Source organism: Oryctolagus cuniculus, chromosome 5, assembly GCF_051225735.1.
Source record: "Oryctolagus cuniculus isolate XC-2025 breed Fujian yellow rabbit chromosome 5, ASM5122573v1, whole genome shotgun sequence".
Lineage (NCBI taxonomy): Eukaryota > Metazoa > Chordata > Mammalia > Lagomorpha > Leporidae > Oryctolagus > Oryctolagus cuniculus.
This window is the reverse complement of record NC_142871.1, coordinates 96,679,402-96,702,730: the sequence shown is the minus strand read 5'-3', so window position 1 is coordinate 96,702,730 and position 23,329 is coordinate 96,679,402. Positions and strand designations below refer to the sequence as shown.

At 39.4% G+C, this 23,329-nt stretch overlaps 1 protein-coding gene across 8 annotated transcripts in view; it reads left to right on the top strand.

The window, feature by feature from the left end:
* The window catches only part of SENP6 (SUMO specific peptidase 6), a 139,631-nt gene that overhangs the window by 25,330 nt on the left and 90,972 nt on the right, over positions 1-23,329 (top strand). For 3 of the 8 annotated variants that reach the window (XM_051855510.3, XM_051855509.3, XM_089333002.1), the window contains exons 2-4: positions 6,615-6,708; positions 8,910-8,970; positions 22,599-22,744. In XM_051855510.3, the coding sequence (XP_051711470.1) occupies positions 6,615-6,708; positions 8,910-8,970; positions 22,599-22,744 (301 nt within the window). Of the gene's footprint in view, positions 1-6,614; positions 6,709-8,909; positions 8,971-22,596; positions 22,745-23,329 lie in introns of all 8 variants that reach the window. The other 5 variants (XM_070073877.2, XM_051855513.3, XM_089333001.1 and 2 more) reach the window with 3 other exon arrangements.

Genomic DNA, 23,329 nt, shown 5'->3' with positions numbered 1-23,329 from the left:
AACAGGAGTCACTGTTCCCTAACTTCCCATGCAGGACCTCAGTCCTCAAAGAGCTCTATTATGCTTTATAGTAAAACTTGTTCTCAAAGAATTACATCCTTCTAGTGTATTAAGTGGAGGATATTCTTATGTCATACAAATTACAGTTATGTCTAAGTGCTCACAAAAGATGTGCCATTCTTGAGTTTCTCTTTAAAGATAATTAAATTTCTTTAAAAAAAAAAAAAAGGCAAAATTACCATTGAGATGCATCGACTTTGAACAGCCCTTGTCTAGACTGTTGAGGAATAGCTTTTGTTCGTGTTTTTTTAATGTGGTTTTTTTTATTTGTTTTGATTTTTTTTTATTTTCTCTATCTTTTTTTCTCCTTCATACAAAGTGCTGGACTCTACCTAGAATACAGTTAATCTGCTGTGTATAAAGTTAAATGAAAATAGACCTTAGTAGTAAACAAGACTGGGAACAGTCTTGGGAGTGGGAGTGTGGGTGAGAGGGGTGGTATGGTGGTATGGTGGGAAGAATTACTATGTTCCTAAAGTTGTATTTATGAAATGTGTGCAAATAAAAAATCCTTCTTTAAGTACATGTATTCACATTCCAGTAGATAAATATTCTTTAAGAAAAAGTAGTTTGCTTCTTTCTGAAAATAATACCTGCTGTCTACAATTTTTTTTTTTTTTTTTTTTTTTTGACAGGCAGAGTGGACAGTGAGAGAGAGAGACAGAGAGAAAGGTCTTCCTTTGCTGTTGGTTCACCCTCCAATGGCCGCCGTGGGCGGCGCGCTGCGGCCGGCGCACCGCGCTGATCCGATGGCAGGAGCCAGGAGCCAGGTGCTTTTCCTGGTCTCCCATGGGGTGAGCAGGTTAGAGTCCCAGTTGCTCCGCTTCTGATTCAGCTCACTGATAATGTGCCTGGGAAAGCAGTGGAGAATGGCCCAAGTGCTTGGTCCCCTGCACCCTTGTGGGAGACTCAGAAGGAGCTCCTCGCATTGGCCTGGCCCAGTCCCAGTCATTGGCTGTCATTTGGGGAATGAACCAGCGGATGGGAGATCTCCCTTTCTGTCTCTGCCTCTCTCTGTAACTCTGCCATTCAAATAAATAAAAATAAATTTTAAAAAATTTTACCTGCTTTACATAATTTTTTTCTCAGTAGTTACAACTATGTGAATTATTCTTTTACTTATTTGTAGGTTCTAATCTGCTGTTAGTAAATGGCATGATCAGGTTTGTTATAGTTGTATATATAGAACCCCAGTTCCCTTAGTTGGTAAATATTGTAACATCTCTTGATTTTTGAAACATCTCTTGATTTTTGAAACAGATTCATATTATATTCAGTATTTTGAAACTTTGTTTTGGAATACTTTCAGGTTTACAGGGAAGTTTCACAAGTGATAAAGACTGTCTTTTTTTTAAGATTTATTTACTTATTTGAGAGGCAGAGAGAGAGAGATCCTCCATCCGCTGGTTCACTCCCCAAATAGCTGATCCGAAGCCAGGAGCCAGGAGCTTCTTTTGGGTCTCCCACACAGGTGCAGGGGCCCAAGCACTTGGGCCATATCTACTGCTTTCCCAGGCCATAGCAGAGAGCTGTATTGAATATGAAGCATCCAGGTCTCAAACTGGTACCCATATGGGATTCCAGCACTGTAGGTGGCAGCTTTACCCTCTACGCACAGCACCAGCCCTGAGTCTCTATATCTTTAACTCAACTTCTGCTAATATTGCCACTTGATGTAGCCATTGTACATTCACCAAAACTAGGAAGTTTAATATTGGTATAATACTATTACTTGCAGTATAGAGTTTATTTGGATTTTGCCTGTTACTCCATCAATATTTTTTATGTGTTTGTCCAATCTAAGATGATTTGGTTGTCATATCTCCTTCATCTACTTAAGTCTTTGACAATTTCATAATCTTTCCTTGTTTTTCATAATCTCGATAGTTTTAAAGAGTACCAGTTTAGTATTTTGTAGACTGTATTTCAGTTTGGGTTGATGAGATTTTTTTTCTTTTTTCTATTTTAATTAGTTTTTAACAGATTCAATATAGTTTTTAGGTAAAATTCTAAGAATATGATATTCCCTTCCTCCCTCTACATGTTCTTCCTCCTAACTGCCCATCCTTCTCCCTTTTTCTTTTTTTAGTGTGAAGCTTAATGCTTCACTAAGTAAGTTTAACAAGTAAAAGGCAAAAAGACCCTGGTTAGTGGGACTATAAACAATGACTATACACAATAATTGAATGTAAAAATGGCCATTTCACCCATATACAATAAATTTTAAAGTAATCACAGGTCCTTAAAACTATAGTAGTAAAACATTCTTAACTATTGATTTGACAAGGGCATAAAACAGTTTTACGAAACTACATTTTGTATTGATATACATAGTGATTTTTTTCTTGACTAAACTAGCATTATGAATTTTGAGGAATAACACAACAGAGCTGAAGTACCATTTTCTTTTAAGTAACATGACTGAGATATTACTGTTGATGCTAACTTTGCTTGGCCGAAGTAATGTTTGTCAGGTGTCTCCACTGTCAATTTATTTTTTCCTTTTTTAAAAAACTTTTATTTAATAAATATAAATTTCCAGAGTACAACTTTTGAATTGTAGCGGCTTTTTCCTCTTTTTATCATCTTCTTTTGCAGTGGGTCACTGAGTGTAGTCCATACTCAAGGGAAGGTGATTAAAGTTCTATCTCTCCTAGGAGGCAGAATGTGCTTATATTATTTGGAATTCTTCTATAAGGAAAATGTGTCCCTTCTCTCCATTTATTCAATAATTTGTTTATAGTAGCATGGACTCATGAATATTTTGTTTTGGGGTTTATAATCTAATGCTGTTGTTATTTACATTTACTAAAATTGTTTCTACTTTGCTAGAACATAGGAAATTGTTTCAGATTTGCTACAGTAACCTTCACCATACCCCATCTTTTCTTTTTTTTTTTTTTTTAAAGATTTATTTTTTTGAAAGAGCTACACAGAGAGAGAGAGACAGATCTTAAATCCGATGGTTCAATCCCCAATTGGCCGCAAGGGCAGCAGCTGCACCGATCGGAAGCCGGGAGCCAGGTGCTTCTTCCGGGTCTCCCACATGGGTACAGGGGCCCAAGGACTTGGACCATCTTCTACTGCTTTCCCAAGCCATAGCAGAGAGCTGAGCTGGATCAGAAATGGAGCAGCTGGGATTCGAACCAGTGCCCATATAGGATGCCAGCGCCTCAAGCCAGGGCGTTAACCAGCTGCGCCACAGTGCTTGGCCCATGCCCGATCTTTTAAACAAAACAAAACAGAACAAAACATTTCTTTGCACTGTGACTGTGTGAGGTTCATCTTTTATTTTTCTTGCGTTTGCCTCCAGATCAGTCACTTTTTCCCCCCAGGAGTCCAGGTTTTTTTATTTGGAAGAATGATGGTTAGAAAGCAAGATCTGGATGCAAGTGTTCTCCTTACTACTGTGGGTGACACTGCTTCTAGACCCTCTCTGAGGTCGAAGCCCTAGCGCTATATACTAACCCATGTTACAACACATATCTATCATTTTTTATATATATATTTTATATATACACTTGAGTATATATGAAATATATACATGAGTATATATTTGTTATATATGTATGTATGTATTACATAAATACGAATTCATACTGATATCTCTGACTCTAATCCAACACCATAGGGTTCTTTCTGGCTTTAACATCTTGCTTAGTTTTAATTTCTCTGACAGGGAAAAGCTTTGTTTTTGTTATCTAGTATTTATTTGCTGTCTTTTCAAAAACTTTGAATTTGTTCATGATGACTTGTTTACATTCTCCTGTTTTGTGTTGTGAACTTGTGTTTGTGGAAATTCTTGTTTTAAAGCTTGGATTAAAGTTTTGTATATCTGTCTGGAGGGTTTGTATTTGCCTCTGTTAGTCACTTTTAGAACTTTTTCCCCCCTTTTTAAAAACACAGATTGGGGCTTAGCTTTGTGGTGTACTGGGTTAAGCCACTGTATGCAATACTGGCATATATTGGAATTCTGGTTTGAGTCTCAGCTGCTCTGCTTCCAATTCAGCTCCCTGTTAAGGTGCCTGGGAAAGCAATAGAAGATAGCCCAAGTGCTTGGGCCACATGAGAGGCTGGATGGAGTTCTGAACTCCTGGCTTCAGCCTGGCCCAGTCATGGCTGTTGTAGCCATTTGGGGAGTGAACCCATAGATGGAGAATCTTTTTCTGTGTCATCTTCTCCATCATTTTGCCTTTAAAATAAAAGTCTTTAACAAAAAATTTTAGGTTGTGGTTAAAAATGTATATTATAAAATTTACCATATTAACCATTTAAGTATAATTTGTTGCCATTAGGTATATTCACAGTGTTATCCACTTACTACTGTTATCCATTTCCAGAACTTTGTCACCATCTCAAACAAAAGCTATACCCATTAAATAGTAATTATTCATCTCCCTTCTCTCTGTTTTTCCAGCCCCTGGTAAACTCTGTTCTGCTTTCTGTCTGTATGAATTTGCCTCAATATCTCATAACTTATGTGATGGAAGGGGCTAAACAAGCTGCATTGGGTCTCCTGTTTTTGTTTTTTTTTTTTTTTTTTTTAAGATTATTTATTTATTTATTTATTTGAAAGGCAGAGTTACAGAGAGAGAGAGGTCGGTCGATCTTCATCCGCTGGTTCACTCCCCAGATTGCTGCAATGGCCAGAGCTGCACTGATCCAAAGCCAGGAGCTAAGAGCTTCTTCCAGGTCTCCCACATGGTTGCAGAAGCCAAAAGACTTGGGCCATCTTATACTAATTTCCAAGGCCATAGCAGAGAGCTGGATTGGAAGTGGAGCAGATGGGCTGGAACTGGTACCCAAACGGGATGCTGACACGATAGGCTGTGGCTTTACCCAGTATGCTACAGTGCCAGCCCCATTGGGTCTCTTTTATTTATTTATTTTTATTTATTTATTTTTTTGACAGGCAGAGTGGACAGTGAGAGAGAGAGACAGAGAGAAAGGTCTTCCTTTGCCGTTGGTTCACCCTCCAATGGCCGCCGCGGCCGGCGCGCTGCGGCCGGTGCACCGCGCTGATCCGATGGCAGGAGCCAGGAGCCAGGTGCTTTTCCTGGTCTCCCATGGGGTGCAGGGCCCAAGCACCTGGGCCATCCTCCACTGCACTCCCTGGCCACAGCAGAGAGCTGGCCTGGAAGAGGGGCAACTGGGACAGAATCCGGCGCCCCGACCGGGACTAGAACCCGGTGTGCCGGCGCCGCTAGGGTCTCTTTTATAAGAACACTAATTCCATTCTTGAGAGGTTGGCCCTTATGTGATCAGCTTCGTAGGCCTCTGCCTTATAATACTATAACCTTGATGGTTAGAGTTTCAAGGTAGTACTTTTGGGTGAACATAAACATTCAAACTGTAATATATTAGCCGTGAGGTGAATGCACTTTATTTGTCTTTAGTTAATTCAGAAACCCAGAACCAAGTGTAAGGCAGTAATCCCTGCTAACTCTTTCTTCAGTGGGTTTCTTCTCTCCTGTCCCCCACTAGTTTGCAAGATCAGAGTGCTGCCCTTCAGCCCTTCTGACTTTATCTTGCTAGGGCCAAACCTAATCTCAAAGCCAAAACTCTAGTATATTGGGTTTTTGTCATAATGACTCCAAGACAAGTGCCAACTTCATTTTTCTCCCCAGGTTTCTATTTTATGGTTGTTTTGACTTTAGGGAGTTTTAGTCATGCACTTATAAAACATTTTAAGCATGTAAGTGAGTGAGTGTTTTTCTGATCTAGAGAGTTTTTCTGGTCACAGAGTTAACTGTGTGCCTGATACAGAAAACCTTGTTTTGTTTTTCTTATGTTAAAAGGCAGAGAAGGCTGGCGCCCTGGCTCAATAGGCTAATCCTCCGCCTGTGGCACCGGCACCCTGGGTTCTAGTCCAGGTTGGGGCGCCAGATTCTGTCCCGGTTGCTCCTCTTCCAGTCCAGCTCTCTGCTGTGGCCCGGGAGTGCAGTGGAGGATGGCCCAAGTCCTTGGGCCATGCACCCACATGAGAGACCAGGAGAAGCACCTGGCTCCTGGCTTCAGATCAGCGTGGTGCGCCAGCCGCAGCCCGGTGGCTGCGGTGGCCATTGGAGGGTGAACCAACGGCAAAGGAAGACCTTTCTCTCTGTCTCTCTCTCTCACTGTCCACTCTGCCTGTAGGGGAAAAAAAGAGAAGACTGAATTTAAGGAAAAGGCTACTGATCTTGTTATAGTTCTCATAAGTAAGGCTAGCAAACTGTTTATAGAAATTAATTTCTGGAACAATGATCAGAGATTGAGATTCAGGACTGATTTTATGTATTTGATATATATTAATGTACTTTCCCAATATGTTTATTATATCTTGCTAATGTGAACATCTTCCTATGGCAGACAGATATGAGTGACTATAAATTTGCAAAAACAGATTTTAATATGTTTCTTTTCTCTTTGGAGGATATAGAATATTTATAAGAAGCTGTCAAAAATGAGCCAATTAAAAGAATATCAGATGATCAAAGAGCTTGGGAATTGCTCAGATTTGTTTTATATTGAACAGCTCTGTAATGAATACTTATCTCAGTTTGTTTTTATTTCAGCTTTGGCTAGATCAGAGTCTAAGAGAGATGGAGGTTTTAAAAGTAATTGGAGCTTTGATCATGAAGAAGAAAGTGAAGGAGATACAGATAAAGAGTAAGGATATTTTTTCACTCAGATATCTTATAAGAATGAAACTTTTCATTAGAAAAACAATTCCTATTCTATATATTTTCTAGAGTATGGTATAATATTTTCTAGAGTATGGTATTAAGAAAACCTTTCACTTTTACAGATACATTAAGAAAAAACAGTTCATTATTGATAAATAATTTTGTATATTTTTCCATCTTTTTTAAATGTATACATATACCCACAAAATACATATAGCTTTATGGTTAAAAATTGGCCATACAGCAGAATATTTCAAACTAAAGAAATTATTTTTTAAAGGTATAGGGGCGGGGCAATCTATTCAGGCAAGAAATTGCAAGGCCACTATTTCTAACTGAACCCAGATTAAGACGCTTGAACTTGTCTGAAACTTTAAGTTTTACAGTATCTGGCTTCTGTAGTTGTAACGCATCCCATTCCTCACTCCATCATCTACCAGATCAAATTTTCACCAGAGAAGGCAACACCACTATAAATGATAAATACAGGAGTTTACCCAGACAGAAAACTTCAGGTGTTCATTGCACTTTGTTAATGTACTTGGAATGACTGCTGTGTAAAAATTTTATATAATAGTTTTGATGAAACTTTTTTGCCTGTAATAAGATTTATAATACAGATTTAGCAACGCTTTTAGTGTCTTGATTTTGTGATCTAGTTTTTCACTGGCAAAAGAAACAACAAATTCAAGGATATGCAAATTCTGTCAAAACTATAAATATTTCTTAGAAAATTTTACACAAGAAGTCACTCAGAGTATATTGGCTAAGTATTGTAGTTGCTTTATTTCTGTCTGGGCAGCAGCCCTATTCATTTCTGCTTTATGTTCTTCACCGATGAGGTGTTGACTTCAGGTGGCATTTTATTTGAAGGAGAACTTTGAACTGGAAAGTTTTTTATTGAAAAATCAATATTTTATGATCCTCTTTCATTTCCTTTTGTTTGTTCTTGGCTTGTTTTTCAATTCAAAATTTTTCCTACATTTAGTATGCATATAGTTTTGAAAGATTAGAATTAAATATGAAATTAATCTGAAGAGAAAGTATAGTACTTTTTAAACATTTTTGTGAAATGTTTGGAAGAGAAGTATAGCGTCAAAAAATTACGATGTACATAAACAATAATGAAACAGTAGTTTATGTTTTTATTATAAAAAGGATTTTACTGTAACTGGGCAGAATTGTCTTCAAAAAGGTATATATATTTGACCTTCTTTGTTGGAAGATTTGCCATGAGTATATTATGGCTTTTGAAGTGTCTACTCTCGTGTACATTACACTTAACATATTGTACTGTTTGTTTCATTATGTCCTCAGGGACTTCATGATTTTCAACATTTCGAGATTAATCTGAATAATTAATAGAAGATTAATCTGATCTTTTAGAATCTCAAGCCAGTGATTCTTAGTGAGGCATTCATATTTTCAAAAGTGGTGGAAGTCTAACTATTTTGCTGTGTGGAATTACTTTATTTTTATTAGCTAAGATTTCCTTTCCTTACCAGTTGAAAGTTTCTTCTCCTTTATTTTGTTTCTCCATCCTTTTTCCCTATTAGTTCAAAACAGAAAGGGAAAATGAATGAGATTATATAAAATCTATAGATAAAGGCGATTGGATAATGGATATTAAAATGTTACTTAGAAGTAATAAGTTCCAGTATTGTATAGCACAGTGAGGTGACAACAGTTTACAACAATTTATAATATATTTTATAGAGTTAGAGAGTGATTAAAGGCTCCCAACACAAAAAAAAAGATAAATATTTAAGAAGATGAGGATGTTGATTACCTTGATCTCATTATTACACATTTAATACATGTATTGAATTGTTACATTGTACCCCATAAATATGTAGTTATGTGTCATAAAAATCATGCACTCATTTATGAGAAGGGTCAGCAAACTATAGCCCATTGATTTTGTTAATAGCTATTAGTTTCTACTTATTACGTAATTTTGTTATGTATAGTTTATGGCTGTTTTCACACTATAATATCAAAGATGAGTAGTTGCAACAGACACCATAATGGCCTGGATACCTTAAGATACCTTTTTATCTAGTCCATTACAGAAAAAATTTACTGATTCCTTGGATTAAGGGAGCATAGAAGATAAAACCTTTAAATTTAATATATGGATTGTAATTATTACTTAAGATTTTTTTCCCCTTATTTTTTATGTAGTGGGGCAAATCTACTCAGTGTAGATGAAGATGAGGATTCTGAAACCTCAAAAGGAAAAAAGGCAAGTGTTGCTTTAAAACTTTTTTTTTCTTTTAGGTTGTATACTATTATCCCAAAAGAAAACTTATGCTTTTTAGTTGTAATCCCTAGCCACCCACTTCCTCACCCCAGAGGCAAACAGTGTTTCTAGTTTTTTTAAATGTTTTATGCTTTGTGAAAAAGATATATATTACCAGTCCACCCCCCCCCACACACAGTTAGTAGTGTACCATAGACAGTTTTCCTAATCTTCTTTAACAGTATATTTGGAGATCATCCATAAGAGTCTTTAGAAAGCACCCTCATTTTTCAGTAGGTGCACATAATCCTATCATATCGTATACATTATTAACCAGTGTCACCATATTGATGGATATGAACACTTGTCACCATTCTGATTTTTTTCCTAATATAATGTTGAGTAAATCAGCTTTGAAGAACATATATTCTTATGCACACATACAAGTATCTCTATAGAATGAATTCCTAAAAGTAGAATTTCTGTCTCCAGATAAAATCATTTCTAATTTATTGTACCTGACTTACACTTTAGCAGCAGTGTTCTGAAAGTAGCCATTTCCTAACATTTCCATCATAGAGATTTTAACCTTTTGATCTTCCCTAATGAAAAATAGTATCTCAATGTAGTCTTTTTGTTTTTTTGCCAGGCAGAGTTAGACAGTGAGAGAGAGAGAGAGACAGACAGACAGAGAGAAAGGTCTTTCTTCCGTTGGTTCACCCCCCAATATGGCTGCTATGGCTGGCACGCTGCACTGATCCAAAGCCAGGAGCCAGGTGCTTCCTCCTGGTCTCCCATGCGGGTACAGGGCCCAACTACTTGGGCCATCCTCCACTGCCTTCCTGGGCCACAGCAGAGAGCTGGACTGGAAGAGGAGCAACCAGGACAGAATCCAGCACCTCAACTGGGACTAGAACCCGGAGCGCCAGTGCCGCAGGTGGAGGATTAGCCAAATCAGCCGCCGCACCAGCCTTCAGTGTAGTCTTAATTTGAATTTCTTTTATTACAAGTGAAACCAAACTCTGTTTGATATGTGTATAGTTCATTTGTATTCCTTTTTTTTTGATAGTTGTCATGTAATATCCACTGCCCATTTTATGATTTGGTCTTTAGAATGTTATCTGTAGGAATTTTTTTATGTTGTTTTAGAAACACATTTTTGGGGCCGGCACTGTAGTGCAGCAGGTAAAGCTGCTATCTGCAGTGCTGGCATTCCATATCGGCACGAGTTCCGTCCCAGCTGCTCTACTTCTGATCCAGCTCCCTGATAATGTACCTGAGAAAGCAATGGAAGATGACCCAAGTACTTGTGCCCCTGTACCCACATGGGAGACCTGGAATGTATTCTTGACTACTGGCTTTAGCCTGGCCCAGCCCTGGCCATTTCCGGCCATTTGGGAATTGGACCAGCAGATGGAAGATAATCTATCTTTTTCTCTAAGTAACTCTGCTTTTCAAATAAATCTTAAAAAAAACCAAACAACAACAACAACAAAAAACCTTTTCCCACATTTTGACATCTCTGAAATTTAGATGTACGGAATAATGATATTTTGAAATGGTTTGATTATTTAAAACCTTTTTTTTTTTGCATGCTAGTATAATGTATATCTTATAATGGTTTCTTAGGTTTAGCGAAGCATAATATCTTTAAAAAACTGGTTGTTTGCTGTGATACTAGTTCATAATAAAGTCATGTGTTAATTAACAGGGATATGTTCAGAGATTCATCATATGCAATTGTGTTGTGGTCTTGTAAATGTTACAGAGTACTTACTCAAACCTAGATGATATGAGTCAATCATCTGATACAGTCGTGAGATGTGAGCAGGGGATGAAGCTGCTGCTGCTGTAACACAGCATACTGTTTTGCAGTAAACTCTTTTGTAACTTGGAGTACATTCTAAAATAACAATAAAAAGTGTATATGTAAACCAATAATACAGTTTTCTGTGCAGTTACCAGATATCATCTACTGTGTTGTATGTGCTACTTCTGTGTGACTGGCAACACAAGAGGTTTATATCAGTTAAGATATTGTTTATTTGAGAGGTAGAGTTAGAGACAGAGAGAGGGAAAGACAGAAAAGTCTTCTGTCCACTGGTTCACTCGCCAAATGGCTGTAATGGCTGGACCTGGGCCAGTCTGGAGCCAGGAGCTTCTTCCCAGTAGAGACTTGGGCCACTTTTTGCTGCTTTGCCAGGTGCACTAGTAGAGAGCTGGATTGAAAGTGGAACAGCCGGGAATCGAACTGGTGCCCATATGAGATGCCGACACTATAGATGGTGGCTTAATCTGCTGTGCCACAGTTCCCGCCCCATCCTTCCATTTCTTTCAGCATAATCTCCCAGAAATTACTGGAATGACTGATTTTTTTAAATTTGCCTATGCTTTTGCCTGTATTTCTTTATGTGTTTCCTCCAAAATATTAGAGCTGTATATTTAGTTGATTTAATTTGTGAAAGTGTCTGCATGAAACTTGACAAGGCTAGTCCTGGTGCTTATTAATTCTTAAAAACACACTCCTGGAATGGGTGTTTGGCCTAACAGTGAAATAGCCAGTTAAGGTCCATGTGTCCCACATTGGAGAACCTGGATTCAGTTACCAGCTTTGGCTCTTGATTCCAGCTTCCTGCTAATGTGGACCCTGGGAGACAGCAATAATGGCTCTAGTAGTTGCCATGCTGCCACCCACATGGTGCTTTCTATCTCTCAAGAGAGGGGCTGGTGCTGTGGCGCAGCTGGTTAACGCCCTGGCCTGAAGCACTGGCTTTCCATATGGGCGCCGGTTCAAATCCCGGCTGCTCTACTTCCTATCCAGCTCTCTTCTGTGGCCTGGGAAAGCAGTAAAAGGTGGCCCAAGTCCTTGGGCCCCTGCACCCACGTGGGAGACCTGGAAGAGGCTCCTGGCTCCTGGCTCCTGGCTTCGGATCGGTGCAGCTCTGGCTGTTGTAGCCACTTGGAGAGAGAACCATCAGATGAAAGACCTCTCTCTCTCTCTCTCTCTGCCTCTCCCCTCTGTGTAACTCTAACTTTCAAATAAATAAATAACTCTTTTAAAAATAAATAAATAAAAGAAACTAAGAGAATGTGACCAAGAGGGAGAAGACAGGATGTAGTCTTGAGTGGTGTAGTCTCAAGTGTTGAAATCCCCCAATCAGAAATTTCTGAGCTCTAAAATCCTGAAAATCGGCAATCCCCAAAAATTAAAGTCTTGAATGTTGAAATCCCAAAGCCAACAATGCAATTGCAGTTTGGGAAAAAGCTGTAAGAGGTGTAGAAAACTGAACTCTGGGGAAAGGGATTATTGTATTTTCAGTTGTGTGCAAGATAGTTGTGTCATGCTAGGCAGATGGAGCACTTGAACACCTGATAAGAGCATTATTTTAGGTAAGTCTGTATAGACGTTTCCAGAGATACATTGTGTGAGTCTGAGTGGACTATGTGTAGGAGAATCCACCACTTAAAAAATGAACGTGAATGTATTCTGCAAGGAAAGCCATGCTTTAAAATGGGTGAGGAACACCTCGGCCATCGACCTTGTAAGGCCCACGAAAACATTTGGTATGGTCCTGCCAAGGCAACTGCAGGTGGTACTGAAAATTTAAGAACTCTATATAGCAGGGGCTAATTTTTAAATTAATAATTTTGTATGGCCCTTGGCAGAAAAAAGGCTCCCCATCCCTGCTCTGAAAGAAAAATAGGCAGCTGTCCATTGTGATACAGAACTTCAAAATATAGTCAATTGGGGCTGGAGTTGTGGCGCAGCGGGTTAAAGCTCTGGCCTGAAGCGCCGGCATCCCATTTGGGCACCGGTTCTAGTCCTAGCCGGCTGCTCTTCTTCCAATCCAGCTCTCTGCTATGGCCTGAGAAAGCAGTACAAGATGGCCCAAGTCCTTGGGCCTCTGCACCCACGTGGGAGACCAGAGGAAGCTCCTGGCTCCTAGCTCCAGATCGGTGCAGCTCCAGCCTTTGTGGCCATCTGAGGAATAAACCAGCAGATGGGAGACCTCTCTCTCTGCAACTCTGTCTTTCAAATAAATGAAAATAAATATTTAAAAAAAATATAGTTAATGATAGTGAAAATCAGCCAGCTCTTATGAACTGCTTCTGAGCAGTTACCCATAAACTATACCTATAACACAGGTTTTCATGTCATGTGTTCTTTTTTTCTTTTTTTAAAGATTTTATTCATTTATTTGAGAGACAAAGTTACAGACAGGCAGAGACAGAGGGAAAGGTCTTCCATCCACTGGTTCACTCCCCAAATGGTCGCAACCGCCAGAGCTGGGCCAGTCTGAAGTCAGGAGCCAAAAGCTTCTTCTGGGTCAGCTTAACTTACCACACAGGTGCAGGGGCCCAGGGATCTGGGCCATCTTCAGCTGCCTTCCCAGATCATAGCAGAGAGCCAGATTGGAAGAGTAGCATCCAGGACTAGAAATCGCGCGCATATGGGATGCCAGTGCCGCAGGCTGAGGTCAAGTCCACTATACGCAGTGCTGTGTGTGTATGTGCTTTACTGTTTTCATTTTTTTTTCCAAATTTATCTGGATTAGTTTTTACAGTTGCTATGCTGTGTATTTCATCTTTACATCCATTCTAGTACTGGAAGTATAAGTTGTGTAAAGACCTATATAGAATTCTAATTTGTGCCTGCTTTTTTTTTCTTTTTTCAAATTTGACTCTCTGAAAGTACATTGTCATGATAGCATCTTATTTTTATTTATTTTTTTTATTTTTTGACAGGCAGAGTTAGACAGTGAGAGAGAGAAAGAGACAGAGAGAAAGGTCTTCCTTTGCCGTTGGTTCACCCTTCAATGGCCGCTGCGGCCGGCGCGCTGCGGCCGGCGCACCGCGCTGATCCGATGGCAGGAGCCAGGTACTTATCCTGGTCTCCCATGGGTTGCAGGGCCCAAGTACTTGGGCCATCCTCCACTGCACTCCTTGGCCACAGCAGAGAGTTGGCCTGGAAGAGGGGCAACCGGGACAGAATCCGGTGCTCTGACCGGGACTAGAACCCGGTGTGCCAGTGCCGCAAGGCGGAGGATTAGCATAGTGAGCCGCAGAGCCGGCCAATGATAGCATCTTTATGCCTAAAATACTGGAAAAACAGTGCAACTTCCTCGGTAAATGAAGAGAAATCCTTTTTGTACATTAGCACTTGCAAAGATAAAATTTCTTCAGATCTCACTCACCTCTTCGGGTGTCTGAATATACTGTAGTGACCCAACCTCTTAAAAAATGGCTTGTGGGGCCGGTGTCGTGTCAAAGCGGGTAAAGCCATCGCCTGCAGTGCTGGCATCTCCTATGAGCGCCAGTTTGAGTCCCGGCTGCTCTACTTCCAATCCCACTCTCCTTGGAAAGCAGCAGAAGATGGCCCAAGTCCTTGGGCCCCTGCACCTGCGTGGGGAGACCTGGAAGAAGCTCCTGGTCCTGGCTTCGGATTGTCACAGCTGTGACTGTTGCGGCCAATTGGGGAGTGAACTAGCAGATGGAAGACCTCTCTATCTCTCTGCCTCTCCTTCTCAATCTGTGTAACTCTGACTTTCAAGTAAATAAATAAATCTTTAAAAAAAAAACTGACTTATTTCTTTCAGGTGTTTCAGAGGACCCCAGTTAATAAAACTGCATGTACATAATTACCAACTATATTGATATGCATTTGTAGGTTTTCCTTTTGGGCCTATTTCTTTATGTGAAGTGGCCTAGGAAGTGTTCTGTCATGTGTATCTCAAGTAGATTTACCCTTTTAAAGATGTAAATAAATGTTCTCTGAAGAATTTTAAAATTACTTTTGGCGGGAGGCACTGTTGTGACACAGCAGGATAAACTACCACTTGTGACACCACATCCCATATTTGAATGCCTGGGGTTAACTCCAACCTCTAATTCCAATTCAGCTTCCTGCTGATACTCCTTGGGAAGCAGCAGATGATGACATGAGTACTTGGGAGACTCTGATGGAGTTTCTGGCTCCTGACTTTGGCCTGGCTCTGCCCTGGTTTGTTATGAGCACTTGGGAACTGAACCAGTGGGTGTAAGATCTTTCCACGTCATTCTGCCTTTCAGATAGATAGATAAGTAGATAACCTTTTACAAAATAAAAATTATTTTGTCCAGAGTTGTATTTTCAGAATTTTTATGTTTAGTAATTTTAGAGTTTCAGGATTTCAGTACTTAGGATTGTAATGTTCAGGATTATGCTGGACAGTCCCCACGTTCAAATCAGTCTTCTACCTTTAAAAGTCTGTTGTCTTTTTTAATGTCAAATGTACATTTACATTCACGTCTTTATGACAGTTGTTTCACTGAGAGTTCTAAGATGAAAAAAAAAAAAGCTTTGGATTTTAGCTGAGTTTGTTACCTGGTTGTTAAAAGGTACAGCAGATTTTCCCCCCTAACTTACGATGCTTGTCCTTTGATTTTCTCCTAGGTGTAGTGCTTTTCTTGATAATAATAGAAGATATGAAGTCAGTAAACACAAGTTTTCATTACTTTAACTTTGCCTTTTTACAGTATATCTAAATGAAGAAAATCTTACTTTGACTCAATACCCATGTTTCATCTGTTTATTTGAGAGGCAGTGAGAAACAGAAAATTTCCATCCTCTGTTTTCCCCTCCAAATGCCCGAAATGGCTGGGACTGGGCAGGGACTGAAACTGGGACCTGTGAATTTAGTACAGGTTTCCCATGTGGTTGACAGGAACCCTGTCACCCGAGTCATTGCTTTTTGTCTCCCAGCATCTACATTGGTAGGAAGCTAAAGTCAGAAGTCAGAGCTGATAATTAAACCCAGGGATTCTTGTGGGATGTAAGGATCTAAACTGTTAGGCTAACTACCTACTCCAGTGCTTCATCTTTAATAGAAATATATAAAAAGCCAAACCATTGTTTTATATGCCAAAATAGATTCCAGATATCTGTATCTTATTTTTTTTTAAATTTTTAGGGTTTATTTTCCTTTATTTGAAAGACAGTTACAGAGAGAGGTAGAGACAGAGAGAGAGAGGTCTTCCATCTGCTAGTTCACTCCCCAAATGGCCACAGTGGCCAGAGCTGAGCCAGTCAGGAGCCAGGGGCTGCTGCTTGGTCTCCCATGCGCGTGCCAGCACCCAAAGACTTGGGCCATCTTCTACTGCTTTCCCAAGCTGCAACAGAGAGCTTGATCGGAAGAAGAGTATCCAGGACTAGAACTGGCACATATATGGGATGCCTGCACTTCAGGCCGGGGCTTTAACCAACCCACTGCGCCACAGCACTGGCCCCAAAATAGCTATATTTTAAGTCATTCTTTGTATGTAGGTATTATTACAATAGGAAAGACTTAAGTTTTTCTTTTGTAAAGTGGTTAAAGGACTATTGTGAAAGGGGAGATAGGAAAAGAGATATTGTGTGATTCCTTGTTTTATAGATGAGTCTTAAAGTAAAACAGTTTTAGAGAGGTGTAAAAATGAATAATAAGGATTTAGAAGTTGATTCTGTTAAAAACTACCTGATCATCCTTTAGGGATTTCTTTCTTTTCTTTTGAAAGGCAGAGTGCCAGACACAGGCAGAGACAGAGATCTTCCATTCACTGATTCATTCCCCAAGGTTTGGCCAGGCAAAAGCCAGGAGCCAGGAACTCCTTCCGGGTCTTCCACGTAGGTGGCAGGGACCCACGTACTTGGGCCGTCTTCTACTGTCTTCCCAGATGCATTAACAGGGAGCTGGATTGGAAGTGGAGCAACCAGGAATTCAACAGTCACTCTGGGACTTGAAATCTGAGAATACTCTAGAACTTGAACAGGCTTTCTGATACGGGATACTGGTGTTGAAGGTCGAAGTATTACTGCTGTGGTGACAATAAAGCATGCCGCCTCCCCTATTTCTTGTTTTTTTGAAAGGCAGAAGCAACAGAGAGAATGCGTACTCTTCCATCTACTGGTTCATTTCCCAAATGGTCATAACAGCTGGAGCTGGGGCAGGCTGAAGCTAAGAGCCAGGAACTTCACCCGAGACTCCCATGTGGGTGACAGGGTTCCAAGTATTTGAGCCATATGATGTCTTTCCAGGCACATTAACAGGAAGGTGGATCATAAGTGGAGTAGCCAGGCCTCAAACTGGCACTCTGATACAGGATGCTACTGTTGTAAGTGGTGGCTTAACTTGTTGTGCCACAACACTGGCCTGGTTCACAACATCGTAATATCCTACCACTTCTGTTTAACAGAATAATATTCCCTTTGGGCTTTCTACAGTGTTTCTGTGCCTCTTTATTGTAAAGGAGTCATATTTTTTGTTGTAAAAAAATTTTAGCTATTCAGAGTTATTGCTTTTCTATGTTATTCTTTGTGGAACTCCTAATAATCACAGTTGGACCATCTTTGCTTCATATTCCATTTTCTTATAGTTAAAAGAAGAATAATAAGATAAAGAAAGAGTCAGTTTATCCTATCTGGGTACTTTCCTCATCTCTCTCATCCAGTTCTCTAATTTTTATCTTCAGCTGTATCTAATGTGCTGTTTAATCTGTCACTTTATTGTTTCCTTTTTCCTTTCCTCTCTTTTTGAAAATTTCAATGACATCAGTCATTTGTAGTACTAATATTGATTCTTTTTCCAAAAAAATTTTTCCCATAACATCTAATAATTTAGTTTGATTTTCCCCTTTATTTTTAAGAATTTAAAGTTTTTGGCATCCATTTCTAATGCTCCATCATTTAATGGTTTTGTGAAAATTCTCTTATGAAGTTCTTAAGAGCTATATTTCCTGAATTCTTTACTTATATTAATTATATAGTGAGGAATAACTTTGGGTGAAAGATATCACATTGATCATTTTTGCACATTTAGAATCCCAGTGAAATATTCATGTAGCAAATATGTATTGAGTATAAGTTTAGGTGCTAGTGATTGAAACAACTTCTTGTTACTGCAGAATTTTATTTTATTTTTTTTAACTTTTATTTAATGAATATAAATTTCCAAAGTACAGAATATTGATTACAATGACTTCCCCCCCATAATGTCCCTCCAACCCGCAACCCTCCCCTTATCCACTCCCTCTCCCCTTCCATTCACATCAAGATTCATTTTCGATTCTCTTTATATACCGAAGATCAGTTTAGCATACATTAAGTAAAGATTTCAACAGTTTGCTCCCACACAGAAACATAAAGTGAAAAATACTGTTTGAGTACTAGTTATAGCATTAAATCTCAATGTACAGCACACTAAGGACAAAGATCCTACATGAGGAGTAAGTGCACAGTGACTCCTGTTGTTGACTTAACAATTGACACTTGTATTTATGGCGTCAGTAATCTCCCTAGGCTCTTGTCATGAGCTGCCAAGGCTATGGAATTTTGAGGAATACAAATTTCTTATGTACAACTTTAGGAATATAGTTATTCTTCTCACCATAGCTGCTCTCCCACCCACACTCCCACCCCTCTTCATTCTTCCTCTCCTCTTCCCAGTCCTATTCTCCATTAAGATTCATTTTCAATTAACTTTGTACACAGAAGAGTAACTCTATCCTAAGTAAAGATCCCAACAATTTGCACGCATACACACACACACATACACAGAACTGTATGAGAACAAATATCACAGTTAACTCACAATACAACCCATTGAGGACAAAAGTCCTGCAATGGGGAGCTAGTGCACAGTGACTCCTGTTGTTAATTTAACAATTAACACCCATGTATGATGTCAGTGACCACCTGAAACTCTTGACATGAGCTGCCTATAGGCTATTTAAGCCTTTTGAATCCACAGATTCCATCAGTATTTAGACAAAGCCATAAGCAAATGGAAGTTCTTTCCTCCCTTTAGAGAAAAGTTCATCATTTGATGGCCACCTCTTTCCATTGGTACCTCACTCACAGAGATCTTTCATGTAAAATATATTTTTGCCACAGTGTCTAGGCTTTCCGTGCCCCGCAGAACTTTTTTTTTTTTTTTTTTAAGATTTATTTTATTATTTTATTTGAAAGGCAGAGTTAGGGAGAGAGAGAGCTTTCATCCACTGGTTCACTCCCCAGATGGATGCAATAGCTAGAGCTGCACCGATCCAAAGCCAGGAGTCAGGAGGATCTTCCGAGTTTCCCACATGGGTGCTGGGGCCCAAACACTTGGGCCATCCTCCACTGCTCTCCCAGGCCACAGCAGAGAGCTGGATTGGAAGGGGAGTGGCCGGAACTTGAACCAGCACCCCTATGAGATGCTGGCCCTGTGGGCAGTGGCTTTTCCCACTACATCACAGCGCCGGTCCCCCTGCAGAACTTTAAATTATTATAACTTGTGCTTGTGAGTTAACCTAATGATTAATGATACAAGAGGAGTTGACAAAGTTCACAGACCAGGTCCTGCCTATAGCTTATGATCTGTTTGTCACCCAGAATATTTTTACATTTTTAAATGGGGAAAAATTAAAATAATACTATTTCATGACTTGTGAAAATTATATGACATTGAAACTTGTATCCATGAACCTATTGGACAACATTTGTTCAGTGCTCATTTTCTTTTGTATTGCCTTAGGGCTGCTTTTGTACTACAACATATTTGAATACAGAGTTGAGTAGACACAGTCGATATAGATCATCAAATCTAGAATATTTATTCGCTGGTCCTTTACAGAAAATGTTTTCTTCTTATTTTACCACTGTGTTTTAGAGATTTAATATCCATTTTAGAGAAATGTTCAGCTATTTTTTGGGTGGTTGCTTTATTACAGTAGTTGATCAGACTGAATATTAGATTATAAGACTGCTAACAGTTACCCACTTCATAGGATTGTTGTGAGATTTAGATAAAACTAATTCACATAGTGTATGGCATTACAAATCTTACATAAAGTTAAGTTAATTACTATTAAATGTGGTGTTTGAGCCTTTGTAAATTTGTTTTCCTTTGCAAATAATATAGACTTGATATAAGTGAGGCCCATGTTTATAGTTGGTTTTCTAGTGATGTGATTGTGTGTGTGAGAATTCAAACTAAATTCATTAATTCTGCAGCAGTTGAAAGTTATATATCTAATTGATCACAGAAGTTCAATTTAATGTAACAGAAAACACCTGTAATAAAAGCAATATATTTGATTTGAAATAAACTTGACAGATTTAAAGATAGTAAACCAATTCAAATTACGATTATACTAAATAATATATTTATTACTGAATACAGACTACCCAAAGGAAATAATTTTCTCTTGTTTAATATTAGTAACATGTCTTTATTTTATTTTTAATATTTATTTATTTATTAGAGAGGCAGAGGCAGAGAGAGAGGGAGAAGTCTTCCATCTGTTGGTTTACTCCCCAGATGGCCACAATGGCTAGAGCTGTGCTGATCCAGAGCCAGGAGCTTTTTCCGGGTCTACCACATGGGTGTAGGGGCCCAAGCACTTGGGCCATCTTCTACTGCTTTCCCAGGCCATAGGAGAGTTGGATTGGACGTGGAGCAGCCAGGACTCATGGGATGCCATCACTGCAGGCAGCAGCTTTACCTGCTACGCCATGGCACCAGCCCCAGCTTGTCTTTATTTTAATTACATGCTGACAGTAGCTTTTTAGGATTGAAAAAGAAAAAAAAATCCTATTCAAAATGACAACCAAAACTCCATAAATTTGTTTTGAAGAATTATTTTATTTATTTGAAAGTCAGAGTTACAGAGAGGGGTGGGGGGTCTTCCAGCCAATGGTCCATTCCCCAGTTGGCCGCAGCAGCTGCAACTGTGCCAATCTGGAGCCAGGAGCTTCCTCCTGGTCTCCCACTTAGGTGCAGTGGTCCAAGGTCTTGGGCCTTCTTCTGCTATTCTCCCAGGCCGTAGCAGAGAGCTGGATCAGAAGTGGAGCAGCCGGGTCTGGAACCAGTGCCCATATGGGATGCTGGCACTTCAGGCCAGGGCGTTAACCCACTGCACCACAGTGCCAGCCCCACTCCATAAGTTTTTTAAATAAAGAAGGAAATATGTTCCTTCTTTTTTTTTCTTTTCTTTTTTTTTTTTTTTGTAAAGATCCATTCATTCATTTGAAAGGTAGAGTCACAGAGAGGCAGAGAGAGAGATCTTTTATCCACTGATCCACTCCCCAAATGGCCGAAACAGCCTGTGCTGGGCCTATCCAAAGCCAAAAGTCAGGAGCTTCCTCTGGTTCTGTGAGTTTGCTGTAGAAACAGTTAGGGGGAAAGTCAAGTTACTTTCTTCCTTTGAGTATATTTTCTTGTAAAAGAGTACAAAAAAATTACTTTCAAAAATAAAATAGGTAAAAATTATTTTTAAAATGTCAGTTTAGGGTAGTTATCAGTAAGGACCAAGGTCCTTCTTTGTCAAAATCTGAAAGCAGCTTTTAAATATCTTACGCATTGAAGATAACAAAGATAAATTCATTGAAAAAAGCTTGAGAAGCAGGCGTCCTGTAATACTGTGGTTTCCCCAAGGTGGTTCGTCTAAATAGGTCTATATTATTTTTACTTCTGGAAATATGAAGACTGTATCTCAATTTCTGTGTTTATATAGAAACTTTTAAGCTAAGGCAAAAGTCCATGTAGGAAAGCACAAGTTGAAATGACAATTGGTTGCCATATTTGGTAGTACTGTTCAACAAAGAGCAAGGCATTTTAAACAGAGAAGTGCTTATGTTTTTTTTAATCTCTGGAGAAAACATCAGATCCCCTACTCTCCTTTTCTAAATATCTTTGGAGAGATTTACATGAATAGAAAATAATAGTAAACTCCCATGTTCCTCCAAATTTGCATCATCTTTAGAAAAAAAACAATTACAGTGGAATTACTCTTGGATCCATGCCAATTCAGTCACAATCCACTGTCTCCATTACTTGTATATTTTAACTTTTTGAAAAAAATGAGGGTACGGTGTTGTCGCATAGCAAGTTAAGTCTCTGCCTGCATTGCCAGCTCAGGCATACTATATGAGTGCTGGTTTGAATCCTGACTGCAATGCATGCTGCTTCTTTCTGCTGATTTACTTGGGAAGGCAAAGGAAGATGGCCCAAGTAGTTGGACCTCTGCTACTCATATGAGAGACCTGATGAGAGTTCCTGGCTCTTGGCTTCAGCCTGGTCCAGCCCTGACCATTGTGGCCATTTTGGGGGTGAACCAGGCAGTAGAAAATCTCTTTGTCTCTCCCTTTCTTTCTCTCTCCCTCTCTCTCCCTCTCCCTCCCTCTCCCTTTCTCTCTCTCTCTACCTTTCAAGTAAAATGAAATAAGTCTTTAAGAAAATTTAAAAGATGGGGCCGGTACTGTGGCATAGTAGGTTAAGCTTCCGCCTGTGGCACTGACATCCCAGATGGGTGTGGGTTCAAGTCGCTCCCTGCTAATGGCCTGGGAAAGCAGTGGAAATGGCTCAGGTACTTGGGCCCCTGAACCGATGTGGGAAACCCGGAGGTAGTGTCTGGCTTCTGGCTTTGGATTGGCCCAGCTCCGCTGTTGTGACCATCTGGGGAGTGAACCAACGGGTGGAAGACCTCTCTGTCTCTCTCTCTTTCTAAAACTGCCTCTCAAATAAATAACTATATTATTTTAAAAAAATTTAAGAAGATTGGTGAGTTTTCAGGTAGTTGTTGGTAGATTATTATTTTCGGCTTTTATTGTCTAACACTTATGCATCTTTTTACAGTTAAATCGTCGATCGGAAATTGTTGCTACTAGTTCTGGTGATTTCATCTTGAAGACATATGTAAGACGAAACAAGACTGACAGTTTTAAAACTTTGAAAGGCAACCCAATTGGACTTAACATGTTGAGCAACAATAAGAAATTGAGGTACAGGCACTTCATCACACTTTCCTACAGAAAACATAAGAGTTTGACACCAAAAACTAACTGCCTTTGTGGCCAGTAGTCCCAACCTGTTCCCTTTAATTTTGAATTTGTCATTAGGAATGCTGAGAAGGATAGTACCAGTTTAAGGATTATTTGTTTTGAATCTTAGGATTAATTGCATTACTTTCTTTTGAATAAAACATATTGCAAGAAACATGTCAGTAGACTGGAATGTTGTGAGTTTGCTTTCATGCAGTTAGTAGAATCTTAGTCATAATATTAAAAATAGAAGGCCCCATAGGTAAGTTGTCTAGTTAATTTAGGAGATGGTAATGAAGATTATCTCAGTAGTGATCTTTTTCTTTTTTAAGATTTACTACTCTTTTTCTTTCAGGTGTAAGCCACCTTTCCAAGTAGTTTTCATAGTGAACCATTGTTATTGACAGCATTGGGCTATCAATACCAACCCAGAAATGGGATTAAAAATCATTTTTTTAAAAAAATACTTATTTTGAGGCCACCACTGTGGCACAGTGGGTTAATGCCCTGGCCTGAAGTGCTGGCATCCCATATGGGCACCAGTTT